General features: G+C 47.2%; 9 protein-coding genes across 10 annotated transcripts; 4 read left to right on the top strand and 5 right to left on the bottom strand.

Annotated features, from left to right (window-relative positions):
- Positions 1-1,071: 1,071 nt before the first annotated feature.
- On the bottom strand, positions 1,072-1,879 carry GL218_07925 (putative endo-beta-1,4-glucanase D; the record flags this gene model as incomplete). Its single annotated transcript, XM_033584705.1, has 3 exons — positions 1,072-1,358; positions 1,421-1,774; positions 1,828-1,879. The coding sequence occupies 3 exons, from the start codon at positions 1,877-1,879 to the stop codon at positions 1,072-1,074; spliced, it is 693 nt and encodes a 230-aa protein (XP_033441200.1).
- Positions 1,880-3,626: 1,747 nt separating this feature from the next.
- GL218_07924 (Alpha-L-fucosidase 1) lies at positions 3,627-5,135 on the bottom strand (the record flags this gene model as incomplete). The annotated part of the gene is made up of 1 exon (XM_033584704.1): positions 3,627-5,135. One exon carries the CDS (start codon positions 5,133-5,135, stop codon positions 3,627-3,629), a length of 1,509 nt encoding a protein of 502 aa, XP_033441328.1.
- A 1,019-nt stretch (positions 5,136-6,154) lies between these two features.
- On the top strand, positions 6,155-7,349 carry GL218_07923 (NADH-cytochrome b5 reductase 2; the record flags this gene model as incomplete). Its single annotated transcript, XM_033584703.1, has 3 exons — positions 6,155-6,199; positions 6,339-6,720; positions 6,781-7,349. 3 exons carry the CDS (start codon positions 6,155-6,157, stop codon positions 7,347-7,349), a joined length of 996 nt encoding a protein of 331 aa, XP_033441194.1.
- Positions 7,350-10,328: 2,979 nt separating this feature from the next.
- GL218_07922 (Platelet-activating factor acetylhydrolase) lies at positions 10,329-12,044 on the top strand (the record flags this gene model as incomplete). Its single annotated transcript, XM_033584702.1, has 1 exon — positions 10,329-12,044. The coding sequence occupies one exon, from the start codon at positions 10,329-10,331 to the stop codon at positions 12,042-12,044; it is 1,716 nt and encodes a 571-aa protein (XP_033441193.1).
- Positions 12,045-15,890: 3,846 nt separating this feature from the next.
- Positions 15,891-19,058, top strand: GL218_07921 (uncharacterized protein; the record flags this gene model as incomplete). 2 transcript variants are annotated; one of them, XM_033584701.1, is made up of 1 exon in its annotated part: positions 15,891-19,058. In XM_033584701.1, the coding sequence occupies one exon, from the start codon at positions 15,891-15,893 to the stop codon at positions 19,056-19,058; it is 3,168 nt and encodes a 1,055-aa protein (XP_033441197.1). The 2 variants fall into 2 exon arrangements, with proteins under 2 accessions (XP_033441197.1, XP_033441196.1); XM_033584700.1 differs by having other exon boundaries at positions 17,064-19,058.
- A 1,018-nt stretch (positions 19,059-20,076) lies between these two features.
- Positions 20,077-21,118, bottom strand: GL218_07920 (Festuclavine dehydrogenase; the record flags this gene model as incomplete). Its single annotated transcript, XM_033584699.1, has 3 exons — positions 20,077-20,331; positions 20,418-20,611; positions 20,692-21,118. The coding sequence occupies 3 exons, from the start codon at positions 21,116-21,118 to the stop codon at positions 20,077-20,079; spliced, it is 876 nt and encodes a 291-aa protein (XP_033441195.1).
- Positions 21,119-21,748: 630 nt separating this feature from the next.
- On the top strand, positions 21,749-22,575 carry GL218_07919 (uncharacterized protein; the record flags this gene model as incomplete). The annotated part of the gene is made up of 4 exons (XM_033584698.1): positions 21,749-21,820; positions 21,905-22,083; positions 22,192-22,321; positions 22,429-22,575. 4 exons carry the CDS (start codon positions 21,749-21,751, stop codon positions 22,573-22,575), a joined length of 528 nt encoding a protein of 175 aa, XP_033441257.1.
- A 919-nt stretch (positions 22,576-23,494) lies between these two features.
- On the bottom strand, positions 23,495-23,953 carry GL218_07918 (uncharacterized protein; the record flags this gene model as incomplete). The annotated part of the gene is made up of 1 exon (XM_033584697.1): positions 23,495-23,953. The coding sequence occupies one exon, from the start codon at positions 23,951-23,953 to the stop codon at positions 23,495-23,497; it is 459 nt and encodes a 152-aa protein (XP_033441258.1).
- Positions 23,954-25,236: 1,283 nt separating this feature from the next.
- On the bottom strand, positions 25,237-26,443 carry GL218_07917 (uncharacterized protein; the record flags this gene model as incomplete). The annotated part of the gene is made up of 4 exons (XM_033584696.1): positions 25,237-25,689; positions 25,751-26,151; positions 26,220-26,318; positions 26,377-26,443. The coding sequence occupies 4 exons, from the start codon at positions 26,441-26,443 to the stop codon at positions 25,237-25,239; spliced, it is 1,020 nt and encodes a 339-aa protein (XP_033441205.1).

Here is a 26,443-nt window from a genome sequence, read left to right as displayed (position 1 = left end):
CAAGACATAGTTTAAGCTAAGTTACATTTCTCAGGTTGAAAAAATATTAAATAAGATTATCTACGTTGTTAAGGAAAGGATTTTTACAAGATGTAACTTGATGATTGAATTGTATTATGCACATCATACAAGTAAAATAATTGAACTATTACGTGCATAAATGGCTTGAGTCTCGGATCTCTTCCCGGATCTGATCTTAATAAAAACGGCTAGTAGCTATATCAGCCCTATGTGTGGGACCTTCGACCCTCGTTCAGCTCTCGGAAAGACGATCACTTATATTTTATAGCCAAGTTGTTATATACAACGTATAGGCAACTCTATCATATAGGTTACAGTCCAGATGAATCTTTCTATAAAACAAATAAGAATTTTAATAATCAAATTGAGTTGACATGCGGAATAATAAAAATTAGCCATGCCATAACTCTTAATAAGATTTTACCCTACCGTAGGAATCGTCACTCCTATGCTTTCGACCTTGGACCCATTTGCGCTTTTACAAGTCAACTTCATCTCGCCTCTCTACGGCTCATCATCTCTACTTTCTAACTATTTAAACTGTCTGGCCACCTTAGCAAGAACATAGGATGCTTCTACTAGACCCTTCTGGCGCCCTAGAAATGCCCTACTACCTCGGTTTACTAACGAGAGTGTTTACCTGAAAAGAATTACCGTACCGCTGGAATAGCCTATGGTATAGAACTAATGTCATTCTGAATAGCCAGCTGAAAATCAAGTCCCGTAAAGGTTTCATCATAGTACGTGTCTAATACAATATTTGACGTGACCTTCTTCGTAATATCTGCATACGAGCCCGAAATAACAAAACAAGTAGTTTGACACGGGTTGGCTACTTATTAGCTGTCATCTATAGTATATTTACAACTTTAAGGCTGGGTTGGTTGTCATTTTATGTCACAATGGGACCGCCACTATACGATATTTTCCCCTTTACATCAATTAATCACCAATCACACTGAAACACATTTTTTAACTTTTACAAGCCGGCATCAATTGAAATTCAGAGGTTATGGTTTATTGTTGAGGATAGTCCTCGGCTACGTATGCTTAACCACTCCATACAGCAGGGCCCGGGGGGATATAAGAGTCTGGCTGGATAGTGCCCAAGTTGACTAGGATGCCAGGGTCATTGGTCTTGTAGGCTCCTGGCAGAGCAACAAGAGGGCCAGGCGTCCCGTTTCCACCTCCAGTGATCTTGATCTGAGTGCATGCGAGATAGAACTGGGCGCCGTTCGCCTGCATGGCCTGGTGCAACGCAATTTGCTCCACGCGAAGCAGATATTCTCCGTCGGGTGTAGCAGTAGGTATAGTTGCATTGGTCAACACGTACTCATCTAATAATTAGTTAGATTATTTACTCCAACCGTTATGTTTAGTCTTGGGGATTGAAACTTACTTTGCGCAGGCCAGGTGAGCTGCTTGTTCTTGTCCATGGTCGGCGTCGTGGTGTGAATCTTGAACCAGACGCTGCCAGAACCATCCCAGTTCGAGGCACTCTTGCCCTGAGGAACTTTGGCTAGGTAATACTGCGTAGGACCAGGGTGGTTCACTTGCTGCGTCGAAATGTAGTGGATGGTCGAGCCGGCAGATACAGTCATGATGTTGGCCGCATTCTGCGAGGAGTAGCAGCGGATATCCGGGCTCGTTGCGCTCAAGACACCAGTCTTGCTATCGGCATTCTTGGTCTTGCGCGTGGCAGACCAGTCCGCCTCCTCGGACTTGCCATTGACGACAAGTCGTGGGAACGTGTCTGAAATGGTTAGGCAGGGTTGCGGATAGATAAAGGGGTGAAGTCTAACTTACAGTGGGCCTGAACTGCCGTTGCGGCAAGCAAGAGGGTTGTGAGGAGCTGCATCTTTACTATTTTTCTACTTAAAGACAAAACAGAAAGAATGCAAAGAGAACCGATAAACACGGCTAAGGTGGGATATAACTATATACTCCGGACCACGGGTCATCCTAATACCAGTCCACTGGGGCAAGTAGAGGGATATAGTGCTATTAATCTGGTGTATATTTAGTCATGCTTATTTGACCTCTATCCTCTATGAGCAGTATCGGATCTTGCCTCCATATAGCTAACACTATTCGTTTTCCCAACCTATAAGGTCATTCCCGGCTAATATCTCGTTTTGTCTAGGATGCATTCACTTTATATATTTTTAGATTATCTCGGCAGTGAAGCGAAAATTGCGGGGAAACCCGACGATACCCACGATTTTACGACACGCCGACTAGATCAAGGAGGTGTATTCCAAAGTGTGAGATCATTCATGAACTGATATACTACATAGACTATTACAGAGGTTCGTTTACGAGATAGATCATCGATATGCCCTAGTTGATGTAGTGAGGGAAAAGGAAAATAGTCTAGAAGTATCCATATTTGGCTGCTAAATGAACCCTTAATGTTAATGTCTATCATATAAAGCAAGATGTAAAATTACATCTCTATTATGTATTTTCATGTAACCCCTCTTGTACTACGCTATTTACGATGTACGGTTCGCAGAACTCGATCGTGTTATATCCTCCCCCCATAATAAAGACACAGCAATACCACTAGCACTCCAATATATCACAACATCTTATTCCAAAGCCATAACCCCACCAAGTATAAGTTAAGTCCGTATTAAATGTATCCATCAGTCAAAGCCCCATAGCTTAATGAGCTAACTCAATATCGAATTTAGTTTCTCCAATACGTTTGGACTTGAACTGAATATCAGCATCGAATTCGGGGGTAACCTGCTCATCTCTGGTGACTACTTCATCAGAGTCGAATTCAGGTGTTACAGACTGTCGACGCTGGATCGCGTTCAGGGACCCTGGTTGTTCTACGTAGATTCGTAAGATGTGTAAGCTAGCATAGATATAGTTAAGCTGAGATGGTGTATGCTTACGAGAGGCCAACGGCGCAGCCGCAGCGAGAGCTGCGAACAAGACGGCAACTATGGCTTGTCTCATATTGGAGAAGTATTTTTATGACGAGTTTAAGAATCTTTGAGCGTTAGAGCGTTATATTTGATGATATCTATGACTTTTAATGACAAATTTATGGGAAACTCATACTTTATGTAAGTCAACCCACAACTGCCTCCCAAGTCTGAAGGCGTCCTAGGGGTTCTATGATCATAATCAAGAATCTGGAACATTGTTTAATTTTAGAGACAACTGCGTGTTTATAACATACAAGAGAACTTGATCCTTAGTAGGGCTCCATTTTCGTGTTACAGGGTCCTTGAATACTACGTCAAGTCACTGATCGCCATCAAATACCTAACGTCGATGCATAAAATAGCCCCCCGGCATTGAAATCCTCTATCAACTATATTCTTCCAAAGACTCTATGTGTTATGCAAGGTCTAAATGCCGCTCATATCATTTGAGTATCAGCATTAGTAGTGGTTATTGATAACGTATGCCTCTAACTTGATATCTTTTGAATATCATATGATAACGAGAAAGAATTATTTATTCCCAACTGAACATCTTACGTGTTTTCAAACTAGATTCATACGAGCTCTAAATAGGATTAAGGAGTTCAATAGGCGGTTAAACGCTTTTGGTAGCTATACTCCCCCATCTACCTACTAGGATAATTACGAAGAGCCCTTTTGCGTACCAAGCACCTGGAAGCTACTAACCAACGGTGTAGCATTCGCCTGTGTGACACTAAGACGTATCTTACTTGTTTCGACAGCTGTATTCAACCTATCGATACGCTTATATCCCAGTGATGTGCCTGTCACAAGTGTCTCATAAACGCCGTTTACAGAAGCCTCAATCGTATACCCACCAATCCTCTGGCCCAGGGGAATATGCTCCTGTGTAATGAAAGCGTCTACAGCGTAAATCCCACCGAGATCGACTTCCAGCCATCCCGTCCCCTCTTCGTCGTTAAGTGCCCAGTACGTATCTTTGTTGCCGTCAAGCACGTTGGCTGGCCCGTAGAGTGTAGCGTTATTACCGCGGATGCTGCTTGCGTTTACTGCAAGCCCCGACGTAAGCAGCTCACGGTTGAGAAATGCGTCGCGCTGGGCTTTGAATTGCAGTAGTACATCTACGTCGCCTTTGGGAAGCTGTCCCGTCGTATCGGGTGGGACATCGAGCAAGAGGTTTACGCTTCGACCTACCGACTGCAGATACATGCTCATCAGGGCATCGGCTGTCTTTGGCTTCTCATTAGAATGGTAGAACCAGCCGTCTCGTATGCGCGCGTCTGCTTCCGCTGGGGTCCAATAAGTACCATCTCGTACACCAGTTTGTAGCTCGTCGCCTGAATAGTGCGGCTGATCCTGAGTCCTACTGATCGTGTGCCAATTCGTCTCTACCGTCACTCCGTCCTCATTTCCCACCCATCGAGCATCTACACCCTGGTGACCCCACATGATTGCGCCTGGCTGATGCTCGCGAATGATGTTGCGGAAACCTGTCCAGTTGAACGTCTGCACAGTATCGGAGCCGCTATTCCCATCGAGCCACAACTCAGATACTTGGACAGGTGAGCCATCGCTCAGCTTCATTGTAACCAATTCGGTTAATTGCTGATAATAAAGCTCATTATAATCGCCAGCGTTATCATCGCCGAAAATCTGCGGCTCGTCATACAAGGTACCGGTTAAGTTGGGCTTCGGCATGGCTGGATCACGGTGTATATCCCACGGCGACAGATAAATACCGAACTTGATACCGTATTTCTTCGCAGAGGCAGATGCTAACTGCACGACGTCCGCATTGAGACCTTTTTCAACACGATCTTTTGCCCATTCTCCGTTACCAATCTTATACGTCGTCGTGTTTGTATCCCATAGCGCCATGCCATCATGGTGCTTTGCTGTTAAGATCATTCCCGCCATACCGGCATCTGCAAAAGACTTGGCCCACTGATCCGTATCTAGAGCTGTCGGGTTGAAGACATCAGGAGTACTCTGACTTTTTCCCCATTCCTCGTCTGTGAAGGTATTGGGCCCGAAGTGGACGAATGCGTAGTATTCAAGCCGATGCCACTCAAGCTGTTGGGTGGATGGCGTCCGCAAATACGCGGCGGGTGGGCTTTGGCCATATACCGCGTTCACCAGCCAACTCACAGTACCGACAAGCAGCAACATCCATCGATGGCCATTCGCAGGCCGCAATCTTTCTGACATTATGATCACGGCACAAAGTAACTCAATACATGAGATATCAGTATGATCTTGGCGAAAAGCAATTGAACTTGTTAAAGTCTACATTATCTAATATAGACTCTAGTAATTCAGCAACGTAGTAGACGGGAATCATTTCGTCGGATTCTCTTTACCGTATCGGGCGGGGATTCTTCAACGCTGTAACCGACAGGGACCATGACTGGTGGAAGCCGGCTTGAGATTTGCCGTATTCCATTTTAGGAAGTTGCCTAGAAGTTGAGTGAGAGTAGAGATGAGAGACTCTTTTTGAGAGTAACTTGACCTCGACATAACTGGAGTTGTTATATAGTATTTACTTACGCAACTATTTTATATTGAAGTTATTAAAAAGGAGAACATTGGCTTAACTATCTGTCAAGATAACTAAAGACAATCCACGACCTCAAACTTACCAAAATATTCTAAAGTTTCACCTTAGATGAGATCTCAAAGTTGAAGATTTATCTAACAAGTTAGATCGTAACCAACTATTAGTGGAATATCGACAGTATCAAAAATGGAACGATTCATGTTGCCCAGCCACAAAAAACTATCAGATACCTACGTAAACTGTTTAAACCAATGCTGTCAAACCTCGATACAAAGACGTAATTTGTAAGCTTGTCTCAATCTCGCATGCCGAAGCTTACACCATATCACGTGATGACGTCATATCCAAGGATCATGCCATCGGGTTTAGCAAGCTCGTCCGACCTTTACTGCTAGCTAAGGTAACACTAACTAACCAGCTAACGTGGGCACCTTTGCCGAATGGTAACGGCTAACAAGGAAACTCCATACGGCACAGAGTATTTTCTTGACGTACCTTTTTTTTTCTTTAACCTCCAATAAATTTCAAACAGCAAATATTCGGACCTAGAAGCTGTTTTTTTCTGAACCTCAATTGGTTCTTATAGACACTAACCTCCGTTCCCATCCTCCTAGGTCCTATCCTATAAAAGATGTTCGCCAGATCAGCTTTTCGCGCGGCTCAGCCGCTGAAGCGGGTAAGTACAATCAAACACCTACAGTCATCATACAATAGTTTTATCCGGAGCTCCGAGTTTAACTACTTGACTTTCAAGAGCTCGAAATATGTCTCAATTGCGCTCAATTGTATACTAACATGTGCTTTTCGTACTTTAGAATCTCCTCTCGCGCACATATGCCACCGAGCCCGCCAAGAGCGGTTCTTCTAACACCCTCCTCTACACATTGGGCGCTGCTGGTGCCGCAGGTGCCGGCTACTGGTACTACTCGGGGCAGAGCGCCGGTTCGGCCGTGGCCAAGGCTAAGGATGTCGCAAGCGGGCCGCCCAAGAAGGCTTTCCTCGGCGGCGACCAGGGCTTTATTTCCCTGCTGCTGAAGGACGTTCAGATCATCAACCACAACACTAAGAAATTCATCTTCAAACTGCCTGAAGACGACCAGGTCTCGGGTATGGTAGTGGCTAGCGCCCTGCTTACGAAGTACCAGCAAGAAGGACAGAAGCCTGTCGTACGGCCATACACTCCTACGAGCGATGAGGGCAAGTCCCCTCTATAAAGATGAGATGAAAATAACTTTAGCTAATACACGAGGCGCACAGATGACAAGGGCTACATCGAGCTAATCGTGAAGAAGTACCCCAACGGCCCCATGTCAACGCACATGCACGACATGGTGCCCGGGCAGCGCCTGGATTTCAAGGGCCCGCTACCCAAGTACCCGTGGACCCCGAATAAGCACGATCACATCGCGCTAGTCGCCGGTGGCACGGGCATTACACCTATGTACCAGTTAGCCCGCGCTATCTTCAAGAACCCTGACGACAAGACCAAGGTCACGCTCATCTTTGGCAACGTCTCCGAGGAGGACATATTGCTCAAGCACGAGTTCGCCGAGCTCGAGAACACGTATCCCAACCGCTTCCGCGCTTTCTACGTCCTGGATAACCCTCCTAAAGAATGGGTTGGCGGTAAGGGATTCATCACCAAGGATCTCCTGAAGACTGTCCTACCTGAGCCTAAGAGCGAGAACATCAAGGTGTTCGTGTGCGGTCCTCCGGGTCTATACAAGGCTGTTTCCGGTACGAAGGTCAGCCCGACGGATCAGGGCGAGCTGTCTGGTATCCTCAAGGAGCTGGGTTACTCCAAGGACCAGGTTTACAAGTTCTAAGTTAGTTAGGTTTTTGGGCAGCGAGCGAGCGCATAGAAAGCTACAGTATAGAACTGAATTAGCCTAGTGTTGGCTTGAGGGCGAAGGCGTCGGCGTGTTCGCGCAGTTCCTCTGGTTTCTATTTTGTCAGAAAGAGCTTTTGCGAAGATGATGGATTTGTTCCTCTTTCAACTCATCTGCTTGCATTCTGTAGCTTAACCTCACATAGGGAGTATCTCAAAAAGAACAAATCTATGCGACATTTGGTTTGGTGCTGGCGCAATTGGTGATACGTCTTAGATTTCTGTGTTGTCGTGCGAGTTGGGCGGATATCCGGCACGCCCCCTTTTCTTACGTTGCTACTCGATATTGCTTGCTAAACTAAAAATCGATCGATCAAACCCCGAACGACAGATGCAGCCTTTTCGGTGACCTTCGTCAAGAGGAATTGCAATGTATCGTCGTCGTCTTGTCTCTAGAGCTTCGATAATACATTATCGTTACTATCGTCTACCTGGGCAAGTCTCTATATCTAAATTGGCCATGGCTAGACCTTTCTTTCTTCCTATCATCCTCAACTCATGATGTGCAGTCTCGGGCTCAATCTCCAAAGATAGTAAGTAGTTCGCCGGGGAATCGTTCGAACACGCGCATGCTAGTAGTACAGACTATTATGTTACCGTTGGAAAACTACGTGAATAGAAACAACGAATACGATACCAATAATAGCCATCTATGCCATGTCATGCAGGCTAGTCTTACTTACTTTTTACTTACTCACTTTGTATTTCCACGCTAAATATCAAGCACTATATCACGACATAGAGAAGAGGCGCTTCTAGACTTAGCTCATGGCGTCCGATAATTAAGCTTCGACAGCACGCGTAAGCGCAATTTCGTTCCTGAGCCGCGGGTGGAGTCCGCGATGTGAGTATCTGCTCAGGAAGTGTTTTGTTTTACGTACTCGATGGAACGGAAGACGGACATGCCACAGCCGACATGTGTATGTAAAAGCAAAGTAGACTAGCAGACAGATGGGGTCCAAAAGGGTCATGCCAAACCACGATGCGAGGCGGGAGCAGCCGCCCGGCCCAGGAATCAGGCAGGCCAAGGCGTCGTACTCTTACGCGCGCGACGATAGTTTGATTTCTTACCTTGGCTGCTTTCACTACGTTCTCGGCGGACTTAGCTGCGGCAGCAGGAGGTGGAAATTAGATTTCTAAAAATTAGCTAGGCTCGGTAGCGCGGCCCCCATCGTTAGGTATCGGCTTTCAGCTTCGGGCACGTCGGGCGTCTCCCGCGCAAGGGACGATAATATATACCGTATGCCGTGGAACAAGGCTGTCTGGCTGCTGACCTGCCTATTTGCTTGCTAATCGATGCCCTAAGAAGAGGAGATTCTGAGTCAGAAATCCCCTTTCCTTCCTCCCTACACATAGTAGTTGTGGCGACAGCTTCTTGCACAATGTCTTAGCTATCTCCCATGCCGGCTAAAGTCGCCTTGAGCGCACCGACATGTGGCCGACAAAATAAAGAGCTAGAGCTGGGCCGCGATTCCATACATACATACACGTGTGGCTGCCTCGCTATATAAGACCATGTTGCTTTCTCTGCTCTTGGCATCGGGCGATTCGCCGCGACATCCACGTGCGAAAAGGGGAAAAGGAGGGCAGCTGGACGGCGAGGGAGTTCCCATTGGTTTCTGGGATTGGTTACACGATGATTGGCGACATACGCCTGCCGATTGACGAAATGACTGGTTTAATTCTCCGCGCTGAAGGGCAGATGGTATGGTGTGGTGCCAGGTTAAAGTCGAGAGAGGGTGGGTTTCCTCGATCAGATAGATCCGGGGTACCTTCTGCTCTTTCGACCAGGCTCGCAGAATTGGGTAGCTACTGGCCAGTCCTTTGACCCAGGTGGATCTGGGGAAGCGAAAAGGAATGTGGGAGCGAGGGTGGCATCGAGGGTGGCATCGAGGCGAATTTAACCAGCCGCGGGATCGGATTCGGCGTTTAGCGAGCAGCGCCCCGGGAAACTATGTAGAGATAAAGCTCTTCTTGCGTATAGGGACCCTAGCATAATGCGCTAATACAATAGCGAGGTTAATTATATTGTTTTCTCTTTTAGGGAATTCTTTTAGTCATTCCCCACGACCACAGGCAGTATTAGTGCCTTCGCTTGAAAAAAAAATCCATCAATTCATTCCTTTTTCAAGTGAGACGGACAATCTAGAAAACCGAGTTAATTAAATGGCTTCATGTTGTGATACCATAATGTAGATAGATAGGGGTAGTACATCAAGGTTCATCTGACCGCAGCGCCGTTGCTAAGCGGACGTAATACTGACTCAATGAACCACATACTCGGGTTCTGAGCACGACGTCGTAAACTCAAGTTCCCACGAGTCCGCACAAATAGCGTTGATTAGCCAGGCACTTAAGGCTTAGACGCAGGAACAAATGCTGTACCCGGCTGCGTCCATCCGATTGACTACATGTCATGGACTAGGTTAGCCATATAAAAGTTTACATAGATAAAACGAGAAATTGGTTAGTTATAGGGGAAACCCAATAACGTTGCAGTAAGTCGGTTGAAGAAACTTGAATATTGAGAGGTAATGAGTTGCAAGTCACGTATTTCTTAAAGGAAACAACGAGAAAAGTATCAAATCGCAATGCATTAACCTAGCGGTTTCTTCAAATCAAATTTGAAGTCACGAAATGAAACGCGATTTCCTTAATTTTCTTGTAATACTAGCTGCCCCCTGAACACTAACTGTTTATGACGTCAATCCCGTCTAGGCGGAGTTTAGTGACCGGGAAGTCCGTACATCGTCATTGTATAATTCGATTCGTGAATTGACAAGTTGTTGTTCCGCTATTATTTGTTGAAATTCAAAGTCGGTGCAATTTTTTTTATATTTTTATACACATGTCGACGCGTCATAATGAGTGCTTCGCTACCAATATAGCACCCACCTAGGATCACTTACACGTAACAATGGGGGAAAAACACCAAAAAAGCCAACGGCAACAGCCGGGGAAAAGGCCTCGGAAAGCATTCCGAGAGCACTTATTTCATTCTCTGCCCAATTATACTGGTCCGTACAGTGTAGGTATAATGGAAATAGAAGTACCGGTACGCGAGCCGCGCACGTTCTCACGTATCAAGCGCAACCATACGCATGCACTACGGATGGATACGGTCCTCTTCTCAATATACTACCCATGCGACCCTTCATCCTACGCGCAGAGCAGAGGGAATAGACCGTCCAAAGCCACGTGGCTGCCGAGGCCACGCACCTTGACGAGTAAAGGGTACGCAAAATTCTTTAGTATGCCACATTTGCCTGTTACGGCTTATATCGCGGCTACGACTATGTTCACTAAGCTGCCTGCTTTCCGGAATGCCAAGCTTACCAGTGACCGCGCCGGTGCTGCATCTTGCTCATCGTCTGATGTCTACAGCCAAGACACATTAACGGGAAGTGGAGACAAGCCCAAGTTCCCAGTTATTTTCTTCAGTCACGGATTAGGAGGTTCTCGAACGTGTTATAGTACAGTATGTGGGGAGCTTGCTAGCAACGGTTTTGTTGTCGTTGCAGTAGAACACCGTGATGGAAGTGGTGCACGCTCCTATGTCAATATTCCCCCAAGCGGCAAGCTGGCAGACGGGCTAAAGATTGACAACACTGACTCGAGACGCTCCTACAAAGTCGACTATATCTTCCCTCTAGATAATGCTCTGGATACGTCACCTAATAATGCCCGAGGTGTGGATACTGAACTCAGGCACGCCCAAATCGAAATGCGCATGTCTGAGATTGGAGAGGCGTACTATGTCCTTGAGCTCCTCAATAATGGCCAGGGAGACTTGGTCTATAAGAATAATTTGAGAAAGAAAGGCAATGCTGGGTCGAGCTCTAAAGGGCTAGAAGGTATTAATTGGTCTGATTGGGATGGTAGACTTCTCCTATGGAACACCACGGCAATGGGACACTCTTTCGGTGGAGCGACGACAGCCGAAATCGTTCGCCAAAATGACCGTTTCCCCTATATTGGTCAAGGTATCCTCCTTGATGCATGGGGACAGGCCACACCGAAAGTAGGAGAAGTTACTCACCAATCTCTGCGCAAGCCTCTCTTAGCCATCAACTCTGAGGCATTCATGCACTGGCCTGAAAACTTTAAGAGAATATATGATATCGGAGAAGAAGCGAGAAATGGAGGGGCTCTCTGCTGGATGCTCACTATCAAAGGGTCCACCCACCTTTCTCAAACTGATTTCGCCATACTATATCCTCGTTGGATGTCCTTGTTTATGAAAACAATGGTAAATCCTAAAAGGGCAATGGCCCTAACCGTAAACTCTTCCTTAGAATTCTTGAGCCGAGTCCTACCTCCCAATTTTACAGTTGGGAATCCCTGGCTCGATGAAGGAATCCTGCAGACCAAAGTTCTTATTACAGACGAACTGCCACGTGAACATCAACCTGATGGCAAGTGGATGGCTTCTCGTCTTAGGATACCTAACGAATTACGGATCCGTACGGTCAACTGGGTTCGACGAAAACCTAAGGAATCAGTTGCTACTGATATAAAAGGCAAGCCACTAATAGGTCTGATGAGCTTTCCGCTTGGGGGCGAGGTTTGGATGCATCTCAGTCCAGACGAAGAAAACCGGCAATATCCGATTCGGTCGAGCCAGGAGGTTTAGGTACCTAAGAAAAACAGAGCTGTCCACTCCCCCTACAAGGTCTCGCGATTTATTGCTTCCCGGTGCTTACGTAGAAGATAGAATAGCCCTGTCGAATACATCGGAGATACTACTCGGTAAGAGCTTGCATGTTTAATAAATTTAGTATCGAAATGAGGACCGCAATTGATACTGACGGCTGGCAAGAGGAAAATTAGCGAGAAACATGTGTGCCAACATGTTGTACTATGTGACTGTTACATGACGTTCCAACGACAAGGCACATATGAAGCATCATACATACATGAAGCGTGCAGCAATGGCGTCAAATAGCCGTTCTCGCCCCGAAGCGAACAGGGATGTCGACAGTGGCTCAAGAGGCCAAGACCCTATAAAAAGCAAGCCGAGCTGAGGCTCTCACCATCTAAGGGAGATTTTTAAAGCCTTAAAATGCAGCCCAATTCAGGTGCAGGATTATAGGATCTTCTGGAATTTCTCCAGTCGCCCGGCAAGCTCGTTAAGCTGTTAAAAGCTGAATAGAATAGGCTCCGGATCTTTCCACAAGTACGTAGCGAACCACACGCTCCCGATCCTTGAAATATCATCAGATCTCGCCCGATCCGTCTCTCGAAAAGGATAATGCGATGTAATGCAATGTCATGGCTCTGAAGGGGGCCGAATACTCGCGAAACACTACCCACTTACCAGTCTAGAGCGAGATCACCTAATGAAATCTGCTTACGCTACAATTGGCCCATATGGGCATTTGAGCTCATTGTATTTGATAGAGTAGTAGCTACTGTGGACTGGCTTGCGCGTCGTCGACTAGGGAGAGGCTAATAGTTCACGCATCTGGTTGTCGGCTTCTGGTCGTGCCCAGATTCGATAACCCGGGCTGTTACCATTTCGTGGTTGCATTGCGTGCAAACCCATGTAAGGAAAGCTGACAGGCGTGGCGAAATGTGGAGTTGGAGGGTAGCTAGAAGATGAAAACAGAATCAAGCGTACCTTTAGCGAATCGAAATCGCATAAGGACGCTAGACGGCTATTTCGGTTAAAATACTGTTCCGATGAGATGGATTCCCATCATGAGAATATGTCTTTTTTTTCTTTGATGCGCGCTAGAAATTGAAAAGAGGCTGTCTTGGCATTTCCGGGTGAATACTATCATTTTTGAGCGTTCTTACTAAGAGTAGAAAAGAATTGTCGATCATGGCCTGAAATGTGTATAGAGGTAAATAAGCCCCTCCTCCGAAGTCCAGGCTGAACGCAAATATTCAACGGCAGTGATATTTTTCTAGATGGGCAGGTAGTAAACTAACATCGCCTACTAAGAACGGGTGTGTTACGAATATGTTTAATTAATAAGTGGTCTAACACGAGTAACTGGGTTCCGATGCTCGATAATAAAATGATTTTGAACTGCTAGACGTTTTATAAAGAAGGTCTAAAGAGGATCGTACAAGGTTTACAAGACGTTTGGTAGTGAGGAACACGAGCTATTACAGCTTAGAAAAAATATGTTTTCGTTAAAACTCGTATTGTTTAGAGGCGGCGGATAGTATACATTGTACATTGCCACTTATAATGTTGAATTATCTGGAAGTAGCCGCCTTGTAACCAACCGGATAGTAATTACATGATGGCGCTAATGTCTACGGGGCAAACGACTACCTAATTCGACGAAAGACTTTAATGGTAAACTCACGCTAGGAAGGTAGTATACATAAATGGGAGTAGCTACCTCATAAATCGTACAGTTGTCATCCGACAATACATCATGTAAATGTAAGCACATCGGGCAACTACATGGTACAATGCTCTCTAGCGAGAAATGAACATGTACCTCCTACTTAGTACTCAATCGCTCTTAGAGTATCAACTAATATGATGACATACATATTTTTATTGATGTCAGAAAGTTATTGAGCAAATACAATTAAAGGAGATATGTCATACATTTAGAAACGTCAAGCAACTTGCCGAATTGCTTAGTTATTTTCTGACAAGGCATACTGCATCTCGACCTACATGTATGCCAATAACTTGCGGACTATCCTCTTCTCTATCGCGGTAGTGGAGATCGTAAAGATGCAGCTGGCCGAACGAGGGACAGGTACTTGCACTCATGCAATTTCAATGTTCGATGCTAGTTCAGGATGATAATAATTATTGCACTTAACTCTGATGTATCTAGTATTTTCTTGTTTTTAACTCCCCTTGGTGATTTCGTGTTGGCGTAATGCAGTTGAATACTTATCAATCTGACGTTAGGTTAGGTAGGTAGCTTATGAGTTGTAAACCGATGGTCTAATTCCAATATTCTATTAGGACTTACAGAGGTACCTTACACTAAGTACACAACATAAGGACCTAGATCAGCTACTAACGGACGACGGACGATAGGGCGGTGCAATCCCTGTACCCGGGCCGTACCAGTACCGACCATTTTCTGTTTTTGGCATCAATTGCAGTCCACTTAGGCTCTTGAAATCCAATCGTCGCAGTTCATCGGCGTAGGGAAGGGTCGATTAAAGCTTAAAGCTTAACACTGATTAGACAGCTTAGTTGACTTATCAAGCCCCGACAGACCGTTTCTGTTCCCCATCTCGTGTAAATCATAGGTCCACGATGTTCCCTGTTCCCTTTCCTGTCTTCCATTGGAGGTAATTTGCATACAATGTCTCTGCCCTGAAGGTGAATAGAAATCACACAGGACATAGAAAACAAACACCTTCTGGTTCTCGTTACTTTTTTTGTCGCTTGTTGTTCTCCTTTCCCAATCATTAATTTTTAGATCAATCCGACTAGACTTTTAGTCTTGCCATTCGTTTTCTGACAATATTGAGAGCGTCTATCTAATGTTCAACACATACGCGACAAGCCTTGTATCTACCTAGGTAGCTAATTCGATCTGAATCTGATCTGACCTGTCCGCTGGCCCCACGACGGCTTGAGAGGAAGTGCGCCTCGTTCGTTAGCTCATCAAACCACCAAGCTCTATGTTCGTGATATCTAAGCCCACCTACTATATGTCTCTCTTTGCTTGCTTCATCCTAGCAGCCTTCTTGCCGCGCTCCTAGCCTTCCCTGGTAAGCAAAACCAGACGAGTAAGCAAGCAGATCAGGACCAGCTAATGTAGCTACTACCAGTTGAGAAAGTTCCGGGACCCAGGTATAAACCCGGCTATACGGACATACGCATCTAGAAAGCCAAGACAAGCAGGATATATTGGTTTTTTTTCTTTCTTCCCTACTTACACGCAAGCTCACTGCCGCTTTCCGGGCCTTCTATGATTAGAGGACCCGACCAGAAATAGCAACTATCCAGTTGGCTTATTTTCTTACCAAACGTGCTGCATCTCGACCCGTGGCAATCCGGCCCTTTATCCCAGTGCGCATTTCCAACTTCTCCCGATCGATACTTAGAATACCTGCCATACCTAGCAGCCGAGTTTCTATCCTGGAATAATCATTACCATTGCCTTGCTACGCACCGCTTGACGCGTAAGCCTCAATATGACCAAAGTACAGAAGTCAGACCCAGGCCTGCCTTCTAGGTCTGACAGCTTCTTGAAAATGTTGGATCTGGAGAAAAGGTACAAGGTATGTCAATTTCTCGGCATGCAACCCTCCTTTTAGACCTTTTTAGACACACCATTTCCCCTTTCTCCGTCTTAACCCCTCCGCTATCCGATGCACCATTAATACGCCGTCTACTCACGTCTTATAGATGCAACGTATCCAAGGTCATACCCCCGCGACGATCGCATCGCCAAGTACAAGTTCACCCTCCGCCCAGCCAGATAAACCGTTTAAGGCTCGGCGTGCAAGCGGACATCCTCCGCTTTCGCACCAAATTCAGATAATGAAAGCTGTGCGGCGGAGCTCTGCTCTTCCTTCGCTTTCAATATCTATACCTCCTTCGGCCGAGGAACCTGCCGTGGCGACGAATGGACCTCCCGGAGACCTGCAACAAAAAAAGGAGGAACGCACCAAAACGGTGACATTCTCGGGTCCCGAGGTAGAGGACGGCGGCGATTCTTCTGACCAGTCTTCCATATGCCAATCGCCTAGCTGGGAACAGTACGGGCGGAAGAAAAAGAAGAAGCCTAAGAAGCAGGACGTGGAGGCGGGCAAAAAAAGTGAGGAAAAATCCGCGAACACTTTGAAGAAAAAGGGGAACAAGCTGAGCAAGGTTCCGCCGCCGCCAAATTTTCAAGGGGTTGAGTCTTTGATAACGGCGGACCGCTCACAGTCAGCCCCTGAGCTGGACCTCTTTCTTAAATCTAACGCTGCTAAATTAGATACTCCCATTCCAACCCCACCAAACGAGATGGCCAACCAGAAACTTGACAGCAAGCCGAAGAGCAAAGGCTTCTTATCTGGATTCCGATTACAACATGGGAATGTGGCGGCCGTCCAGAAAATCCTCGATGGCCAGCGAACGAGCAGCGATGAAAACCATCCCGGAGGGTTACCTATGTTGAAACCTCAAAACGCCGCCCCGGCAGACTCTAACTTCATAAATCCTCGAAAGCCTCCTTCGATAAGATCGGCCGTCTCGAATTCAACTCGCTCTATTTCTTCTCTAGATCAACTACCGTCAAGCGCTCGGAATTCATCCGGTTCAAGCCATGGCCGTTCGCAATCATTACTCTCGTCTACCTTAAATAAGCTGAAAGGACCGTCCTATCTCTACTATCGCCCTCCCGAAATGTCCAACGGCATCCAATTCAAGCGTCCGAGCAGCTCTCAAGAACCAGATATTACTACCAGCTGGTTGGATGACAAACCTACAAAGCGACCCGTAGTACAGCAACCAGAACGTCCTAAAGAGCGCCCATTGAAATCGATAGAACCTGTCCAAAAACTTCCTGAGTTTTCATTTCCGCCGAAACACAAACATGCTACCACTCAACCTACAGTAGAAGTCGTCGCTCATAGTACTAGGCCACAAGCTCGTATAGAAGATCCGGGAGACGCTGATAACGGATACGAGGCACTAGAACCTAACTCATACCGCGGTCGTCGTATTCAGATGCCACAGGATCGCGTACCGACTCGAGAAGTAGCTATGGAGAGAGAGAGGCGATCTCGACCCGAACGTGCACCAAGGGCCCCAAGACAGCCAGTCGAATATGCAGAGAATGATGAGGATATTCCTCAACAAGCTGAGAAGCTTCGCCGAAGACTGGAATCAAAGTACCACGTCAAACAACAGATGAATGGATATGTGCAGCCACAAGTAGAAAGTTGGGTAGAGTCTGAGCACACTCCGGGGCTAGGGCCTTCTAGCCAGCAAGAACCCATATATATCGAGAATGAAAAGCTCGTTCACGCAGAGCTTGGCCTCGGTAGGGACGAAGAAGATGACAGAGGATCTATTGGCACTCATGCATCAACGATTCGACCAGTTTCTCAAAGACAAGGACGTCATTCCCCTCCGACGGACGGAAGGAAGCACGTTACTTTCCCACCCAGTCCGAACACGATCGGGAGAGCTGTCACATCTGGTTCGGCTGATGAAGAAGTGCGAGTACCTGTCACGGAGCCACCAAAATCAAATCAGTCGACCGAAGGAGAGGAGATCATACCCGCAGGAAAACCTCCGAGGCTAGACAGATCCGCTGATTACTTCACCTTCGTCAATCAGTCGTATGCTCCTCCCTCTCTGGAGCTACGGTCACCAAATGAGGGCAAATTCCCATCGCCACGAATTGATGAAGAACCCGAAGAAGAGGACGACTTAGATCATATATTACAACATATTCCGGTTAGAAAAGCCAACGAAGTTGTCTCGCCGTCCGAATACCCAAGTCAAACTGCTATGCCAAGTTCAAACGCCACTAGTAGGATCGTAAGACAAAAGCCAGCGAAGAACTCGCCTTCTCTTTCTTCTCATTATTCCGATAGTGATGTACCGGCACTCGAGCGCCTGGGCATATCGCCGAAAGCCGCAAGGATTCTCGCCGGGGTAGAAACATCCAGCACATCGACTTCTCAATCAAATACGGATCCCAGCAGGACCAATTCGGAGAGGTCGTCATCCTCTACGTGCGACGATACTCCTCCGTCGCCGGTCATGGTACCAACACCTGACAGTTCGCGACTTCGACCGCAGAAAGAACTTGGGGTCCACCGTATGGACGTTCAGGACAGGACTCCACGAAGGGCCTACCGACCGCCAGCTGTGGAGTTGCCTTCAAAAAACACTTCGCGATCTACTAGTAGAGACGCGATCGGTCAGGATGACAGCTGGAGCCGAACTGCATTGCCAATAGATCTTGAAAATGATCACGCTGCCACATCTAATTTGAACGGTCTGAAATCTAGCCCGCAACTAGTGGCAAGCCCAACCTCAGCCTCTTTTACAGAGGACATCAAGGAAAGTCTGGATGAGGACGAGCTTATGAATAAGAACCCGGACCAACATTCTTTACCGCCTAGGGCTCAATCTGCTCTTGACGTCCATTCAACGAATTTCTTGCCAGATTTAAGGCATCGGTCCCTACAGCAGAAGAAAGTGAGAGGTGTTACAATGTCTGCCAGTCTACCTAACACACCACCACCGGAAATAGTTGACGGGGCTCCTCGAAAATCTGCGCTGAGAGCGTCTCGCAAAAATAGTGCCAACGATGATGAATCTTCCACCGTAGTGTCTCCCGGTGCCGCTTACCTCCAAGAGGCCCGAAAGGCCGCGCCCACCTCTAATTCTAGGGCGTTGCGACCGCACTATGCGCATAAAAACTCGTCCACTAGTATCAAGAGCGCCGGAACTTCGGATGGTCGATCGGAGCCCCTCGCTAAAATGCTGGTTGAATGCTGTAGTTGCAAATTCTTTCACGATATGCCATCACGGGTGTACGAATGCATGGCTAAACCCGATTCGCTTGTCGAGGACAAATTACTTGGTGTTTCAGCTACCATCACCACGATGGTAAAGTGCCCGTGGTGCGGGCATGGCATGAGTACCCAGTGCTGTTCCGGCTACGCTGCAGTAGTATACCTTAAGGAAAAGCTTCACGGAAAATAAGAAGAGTGATGGGATGTCCCATTAGACTTACACAAAGGTCTTAAGGATGTACCGAGCACAAGTCCAGGTCGCTCCTTGAAATTGTCAGGGAACTAAATTCTCTCTCCAGTTTTCTTTGTAACTGGCCACCAAGTTAGCATTTGTCCGCTTTGCATATTTCTTTAGCCGAAGCATCAGGCTCGTCTTAAAGGTTCTATTTTATGTTGCATTATCATAATCAGCTACGGAGTAAGATAGCTGAAAAAGTTTTGGGAGGTTTAATTTTGTCTGGTTCTAAAATCGAATGATATCGTCTTGTGCTTCGCGCCGGGGGGCAAGAGCAAGGCCAACCTGGGCTCGCGGTAGGTGTCATTCTATAAATCTGTATACTAGATGAGCGCACAAGAAAAAGCATTGAGCCGATGATGGCATGAATATAAACACTATAGGAGCAAGTAATATACGATACTAGTCTAACCTAGTGACATATACCCCTAATTAAGAATATGGAATAATATACCTATAAAATCTTCTGTATGACAGGGGTCAAGATGATGCTGGTCAGTCATATATAAGCTTCGCTGAGCGTTAGTGAAAATTTCGAACTATAGCTTAAGTACTCTACGTCTTTAGTTAACCACACCAAATTCATACCCTCATGCATCGAAGCTTTTCCAATAAATTCCTGGCCTCATCTCCCTTCCCTCTCACAGCTGTGCACAACACCAAAACATAAAAAACAACACCAACTTTTACCCTTCATACAGGGTATTGGCAGCCGTAATACGCAGACTGTGGCTAAGAGACTCAGGCTTAACCATATACCAGTAGAGTCGTCACAGTACATCCGCTACATCAGCATCACCTATATCTCAGGTCCTAACATTCCGCAAGAACAATAGTCATAACATTACTCGTAATTAATTAACCCAAACCAAAAAAATTACATTCCAACCAACCCCCAAAGGTAGACCTCATTCATTAATCGCGCAAAACTAGTTGATAACCCTACGATTAGTTATTTATCAACTCCGAGCTTCTAACTCTGCGTCCAAGTCCCCTTGTTCGCCTCGACGAAATCCCTAAACGCGCGGGGATCCCGGCCGGTGGCGGCGCGCACGGCGTCGCTGGTCAGCTCCTCGGACCCGTGCCGCACCGCCGTGTCCATCGACGCTAGCACCGCTGCGTACTCGGCCGGTAGGCCGACGCTGCCCCAGCGCGCGATGAGCTCGGCCTCGGTGAGGTCCACGTGCGTGATTTTGCGGTTGAGGACTGAGGAGAAGATTTCCGCCAGCTATAAAGGGGAAAGGGGGGTCAGTATTAGTGGTAAAAATGCAGGGTGATGGGGGAGGGAAGGGTAGGGGGGGAAGGGGCACTTACGTCGGCGTACGTGAGAAGTTCTGGGCCCAGGATGTAGTGGTCGGTGTTAGGGGCTTGCGGCGCCGTGAGGAAATGAAAGCTGACGGCGGCGATGTCGCCGGCTGAGATCCAGGGGATGAGGCCGGATCCGGTGGAGGAGTATATCTTGTTCTCCTTCTTCAGGGCTGAGAGGTGGTGCTCTGATAGGAAGTTTTCTGGGTGTGGTGTTTAGCTGTAGTTCTCATCTATAAAGGCGACAGGGGGTGGGTATGTAAGTGAAGATGGCGATATTTACCTTGGAACCAAGTCGGACGCAGCACGCCCCACTCGATCTTGCCCGCCTCGCCAAGCTCCCGCAGATACGTGTGCACTTTGCCTACTAGCGGTCCTCCCTCGGCAACTATGCTGGCGCTCAGCAGTATGAAGCGCCGGACGCCCTTGGAAATTGCAAGGTCTACGAATTTCTTTATGGCATCCTGGGCTTCTCCGCGAGGTGCAACGAGGTGGATAGCCGAGATGGGAGTCGAAAAGATCGGCTCCCAAGTCGATTCGTCTTCCCAGTCGAACTTGACGCCCGTGTAGCCGTTAGGCGCGCTCCCGGATCGCGATGCAACCAGGAAGGGGATCCCGGCACCGTGGAGCAGCGGCGCGATGCGGCTCCCAACTTTTCCTGTGCCGCCGAGCAGCAGGACTGAGCCGGATTGGGTAGTTGACGAAGACATGATATGGTTCTACGTGGGGCTTTGGAGACAAAGAGTAATTATAAGTGGATGATGAGTTGGGAAATAAGATGGAAGTAATATGCAACACGAAAATACTGCATCACCAACGTCGCATCACCGTCGTCTTAAATAATATTGTACGTGAAGACGCCAACGGTCAGGCAGATATCCGCTAACGACGACGGGCCATCTCATTAGTCGATGGCGTGGACCAAGATCGTTCGTCCATCGCGTAATCCTGAATCCTGAATCCACCATTAGGGCAACCAATCAGAACGAAGGGCCTGTCTAGATTCCGTAATCAATGGGCCGAATTACACCGTCCCCGGTCCCCATCCGGGGTTAGCGGATCTGCAAGGATATACGCGGATAGCGGTTGAATAATCCTGCCGATACCTACGGGTTTAACGCTGGGGCCGGGAAAGTTGGTGATAGTTGCATTCTATGAGGAGTTGGACAATGCGTTCTAACAGGTATATCTTGCAAATAGTTAATTTGCTTTGGTAGAGAGTAGTATAAATAATGACATCTATCCGTCTTAATTATTACAAGATGCTTGGCATTCCAAGTCATAGGATGCAAACGTAGGGATATACCACCAATTAGAAAAAACAAAGAAAACTCGCAAAAATGGCCGCTCAATACGACATCCAGACCTTTTTATTAGATAAGCAAAACATCCACGACACAGTGGCTCGCCTTGTAAGTTGCTTACACCCCTAATACTACCTAGGTACCTATTCGGTAATACCTAAATAAACCAATTTCCTAACGATTTCCAATAAGACCTTAAACCTGGACCTACGTTCATCCGACGGCCTCATCAAAGACGTCTACGCTCCAGACGTCATCATCGACTACACGTCCATGTTCGGCGGGAAGCCGACGGAGACGACTAACGAGGCGTGGGTTAAGAGCCTCGAGCCAATGATGGAGGCTTTCGATTCGACGCAGCACGTAGTCACGTAGGATTGCCCCCTTTTGCATATTATCGCAATATCGGAGACTTTTTTTTTTCTTTTTCTTTTTTTTATAAATCAAGAATTAGTTTAGTTAACACCGATATGCTGTAGGAACGAAGTCATCGAACTGCCGCAGCCAGCTAAGGGGGTCAGCAGGCCTGACAAGGCTAGCGTCGTGGCTCAGGTCAATGGACATATGTTCCGCCGCGCCGCGAGAGGAAAGCCGCTTATGCACAACGGGGTGAGTATCTAACTTAATCTTGCACTGGTATATTTACTTCGGTGTTCGATGATATTCTCGCTCGAAATACCCTAGGACCCAGCAGCTAATAGTAGGATCAATATCAGGGCCGATATAACATCGAGCTCGTGCGACTCCCGGAGCTCGAGAAGAAGGGAGAGAACCCGTGGAGAATCAGCAGGCAGGCTACTGTCATCGGCTGGGAAGACGGCAGCTCGGATGTTATGAGTGTGTTTGCTGGTATTGGACATTAGGTTGAAAAGTCTGATTACGGGCAGTAAGGGATGAGATGAGGCATTGATGGGGGTGACGTTACATGTGAGAGTGGCTGACTTCACTTGGGTACCACTTTACGAAAATATAGTGTATCGTGTTGTAGCAAACTGCATACCGAGGGAGGAGAGTCAGTCTTCAGCTGGATTGCTTTCGATTCGATACCTCAAGCCGATTTCTGATAAATGAACTCATCACTGAAACTTATTGAAGATGTTTACCTCTCAATCCACGTATATTTAACGTGAAGTGATTATAAATTGAATTCTCTTAGTTATTACCTAGCCCTTATTATAGAATTGTTCTTTCGCTACTATATACTGCTGATATGTAATATCCACCTTCAACTCGTAGCAGCGAGACTGGAATATTATCCTATATATTGAGAACGATTTAATCAACATGTATTCCCTTTCGTTGGAGGGCCCATGTTAACATCATTAGGCTATTCTGAAGAGAAATCTATCTTCCTAGTCCTTATGAAGCATAACTTCGAATATAACTCTCATCCTCACACGCTAGTTACCCCTATCTTTCTCTTAGCGAAGTAGATATCTATAGCTTAACTCCATTGGTGGAAAGGGTTATATCATACATACAATATACATTTTATTTCCTCCCCTATAGTATCCACGCTCTTCTGTATGATCCCGATATCAAAAGCGTAAAACCTAGCATTAGTAATTGCTTCACAAGGCGAAGGTATACCAGTCCTCGATACAAGAGCCAAAATTGCAAACCCATAGAAAGCCCACTTCTCGAATCATAAGTCATTATACCCAATACACGTCTTCGCTCCTCCACTAGCCTTCACCCCCCAAACCCAAGCACGTCCCGTCTCCCCCGTATACAAGCCCGCAAATCTATCGTCCATCCTAAACTTGACCTTGGACATCCAGCCTATATTCTCCATAGTCTCAGTGCCCATAAACGCCAAAAAATGCTCAAACTTCTCTTCCCGAGCGCCACCGCGCGGCCGACCGCATCCCAAACCCACTTCTTCAAAGCCAAGAAGTGCAGCTCTAGCGAAGAGAGCGAGATGACGAGCCCGGGCCCGCCGTGCCAGAACCGGACTACGCGGTCGGACTTGGATCGCGCGGACGAGGGGAAATTCCCGCTTAGAAGCTGTGTAGCCAGGAGATCGGATAGGATGCCCTCTACCCTAGACGCAATGCTCGGCTGCGAGAGGACAAGCTGGCACATAATACCAATAGTACCGTGTGCGGTGCCGAAAGACTCCTTCCCGCGCCAAGTCCAAGGCTGTTGCGCGGAGAGGATGCGGGAGACGGTACCAGTGATAGCGTCGTCAAGAAGCGCAGCAGTACTACCTATCCTCTCCGAACGCCGTCCGGCATACATAGCCTAAGGAAGTAGAGATACCCTGCATAGGCAGCCTTGCAGCCACTCATTCGACCAGCCCCTCCTATAACAATTAAAAAGCGCCCGTATACCCACAAAGCTCCCTCACAAGCTTGCTATCCCCCCGCATAACAGCCGTCAGCGCCGAATTCGCCAGCAGCTCGTTAGCAGTCCCGCAGCGATCCAGATCCGGCATCCGTTTCGCGTATGTAGCTCCTATAGCTCGATACGCCTCGGCCCATCGGAACAGCGGGTTGTTGCTTACACAGCAGACGAGGGAAGATCTGGGACAGTCTGAAGAAGAGGTATGCGATGGAAGTATGTAGGACCGCTATGGAGCCCTTTGCAAGATCTGGCGGTTATGGGGGTGTGCGTGGTATGGAGTATAATACGTCGTGATACGATCGAGACACTTCAAGAAGCTCCGCGTTTGCGTCTACGGTCTGGACGGGGGCGGGTCGGTTAGGGAAGAAGCCCATTGAAGCCTTTCATGATTGCATTACGCAGAAGATGCTGTCGAAGGAGTAGATTAGGGGGTACGGGGGAAGGCATAGTGTTTCGAACTGTAGGCGTTTATCATCTACTACGCACCTCAACTCCAAGCCGGAGTGTGTAAGTTCAAAATAGCGAGTATGCCTCCCCATCCCGATGTAGTTCTGGCAAGTTAATCTCAGAATATTCAATACACGATGAGATAACGTTGTAGACCACGTCATAAAAAGCAAAAGGCATCTACGTTGGTTGGGCGTGAATGCTTTTATACTTGGATAATTATAAATTCAAAAGCAAAAGCAAACGAAAAACCATGAGTAAAGTCCAATGAAGAGCAATCCAATTTTAGATATTGCTTGCCCTTTACTTAAGTAATTAAAAAATCAAAAGGATACCAGTAATGAAACTATGAACATAGGCCAATATGAAAGCAGGGTCGAGGTACGGAATACGTATAATGTTCAGCCAGTGCTGCTGGCTGAACATAGGTGCGATTACAACTATGGGGGACCCCCACCCTGAGAGATATTTTGAATGTGATTGCAAACTGTACGACTATAATTAGTACCTAGGTACCTATCTTGAGAGGTTCGGCCATTCCTCACAAGTTATAGACATAGTCAACATTTAGATATTTCATCTTTCTGCAATTTTCCTAGTACCTAGTGAACCTGTTCTACAGTCTCGGCCGAGCGGCCTATTCTGCGCCGTTGGCTCATAAACCTTAGCACGTAGATACCATCCGTAAGACATGCCGTTTCGTATCATACAAGTCACCTCCCCCTATTATCCTAAGCTCCGGCTTCGACGGCGAATGCGTATCTCGGCATTTGTGCCATTCGCTCCTCCGGACTGAGTTCGTCGTCGTATATCATCTTGACGTTCTTGTCCTTCTCCTTCTTTGACTTCTTCTCTGCCCCCTCAGCTGGCTCCGCAGCAGTTGGGGTCTCGGGTTTCTTCGGAGGCTTGATCCTAGCCTCGGCCATCCTGATCAGTTGATCGATCTCATCGCCTTCCTGTGCAGCACCTGACACTAGCTCATCAATAGTGGAAGCACTTCCTTGCCAGCCTGGCTGTCCAGGGCGCGGGGGTAAACCGTGAGGCGCAGTAAGGTTGCTTCCGGGCCGCGACGGTAGGTTCGGTGGAGGATACGCGCCGGGGTATTGCGGAGGGGGTGAGTAACCAGGAACGGATTGTGCAGGGAATGCCGGGTATTGGCCGCCGGGAGGAGGGAAGGGTGAATTCTATTCATTTCAGTTAGTATAGGTTTAGTGAGGATTAAATTGGCAACATTGGAGCACATACAAATGCGCCGGGAGACGCGCTTTGCGCAGGGCTTTGGCCGTCAGGCCTGTTCTCTCGGGGAGTATGACCTGCGCTACCACCACCAATAGCCGTTTTCTGAGCTGCAACTCTTGCGCGATGCTCTGCTAGCCGCTTCTTGATCTCGTCTGGTGTCTCGATCTTGAGTTTTTTAACTGGGCCGTTCCCATTTTGACCAGGTGGGGGGTTTCCCGTCGCAGCGTATCGATCAGCTTGGGCTTGGTAGAAATTCTGGATAATTCGTTGATTGTGTTGTTGAACAATGTCTTCCGGGATACCTTCCATACCGAAGATCTCGACATCGAGACCTTGTCGATTAGGCAACGCATTCTCGACTGACGACAGCGACTCTTTGTGCACTTGATTCATATGAACCGAAAGACCTTTCATACGTATAAGTTAGCTATCATAACACGCCGGGTGAGGATTGAGCGGATGAAAAATTATTTACCTCCAGCCGTATTCAATCGTCGGCCACAGCGGTCACACTTGAAATGTTTGGCTTTTTGGTGAGATATCAACAATTTGAGATCTTCAAAATCTCTCTCGCCTAGCAGAATTGTTAGCAATTTCTTAATAGGAGCGAAACTAGAGCTAATAGAACATACAATAATAACACCAAGCTCGGGAGAGAAGCTCCTCAACATCGGGGTGACCGCGCTTCTTTTTTCCCAT

The sequence above is a fragment of the Daldinia childiae genome (assembly GCF_008694065.1).
Source record: "Daldinia childiae strain JS-1345 chromosome Unknown Scaffold10, whole genome shotgun sequence".
Classification (NCBI taxonomy): Eukaryota; Fungi; Ascomycota; class Sordariomycetes; order Xylariales; family Hypoxylaceae; genus Daldinia; species Daldinia childiae.
This window is presented reverse-complemented; position numbering and strand designations above follow the sequence as displayed.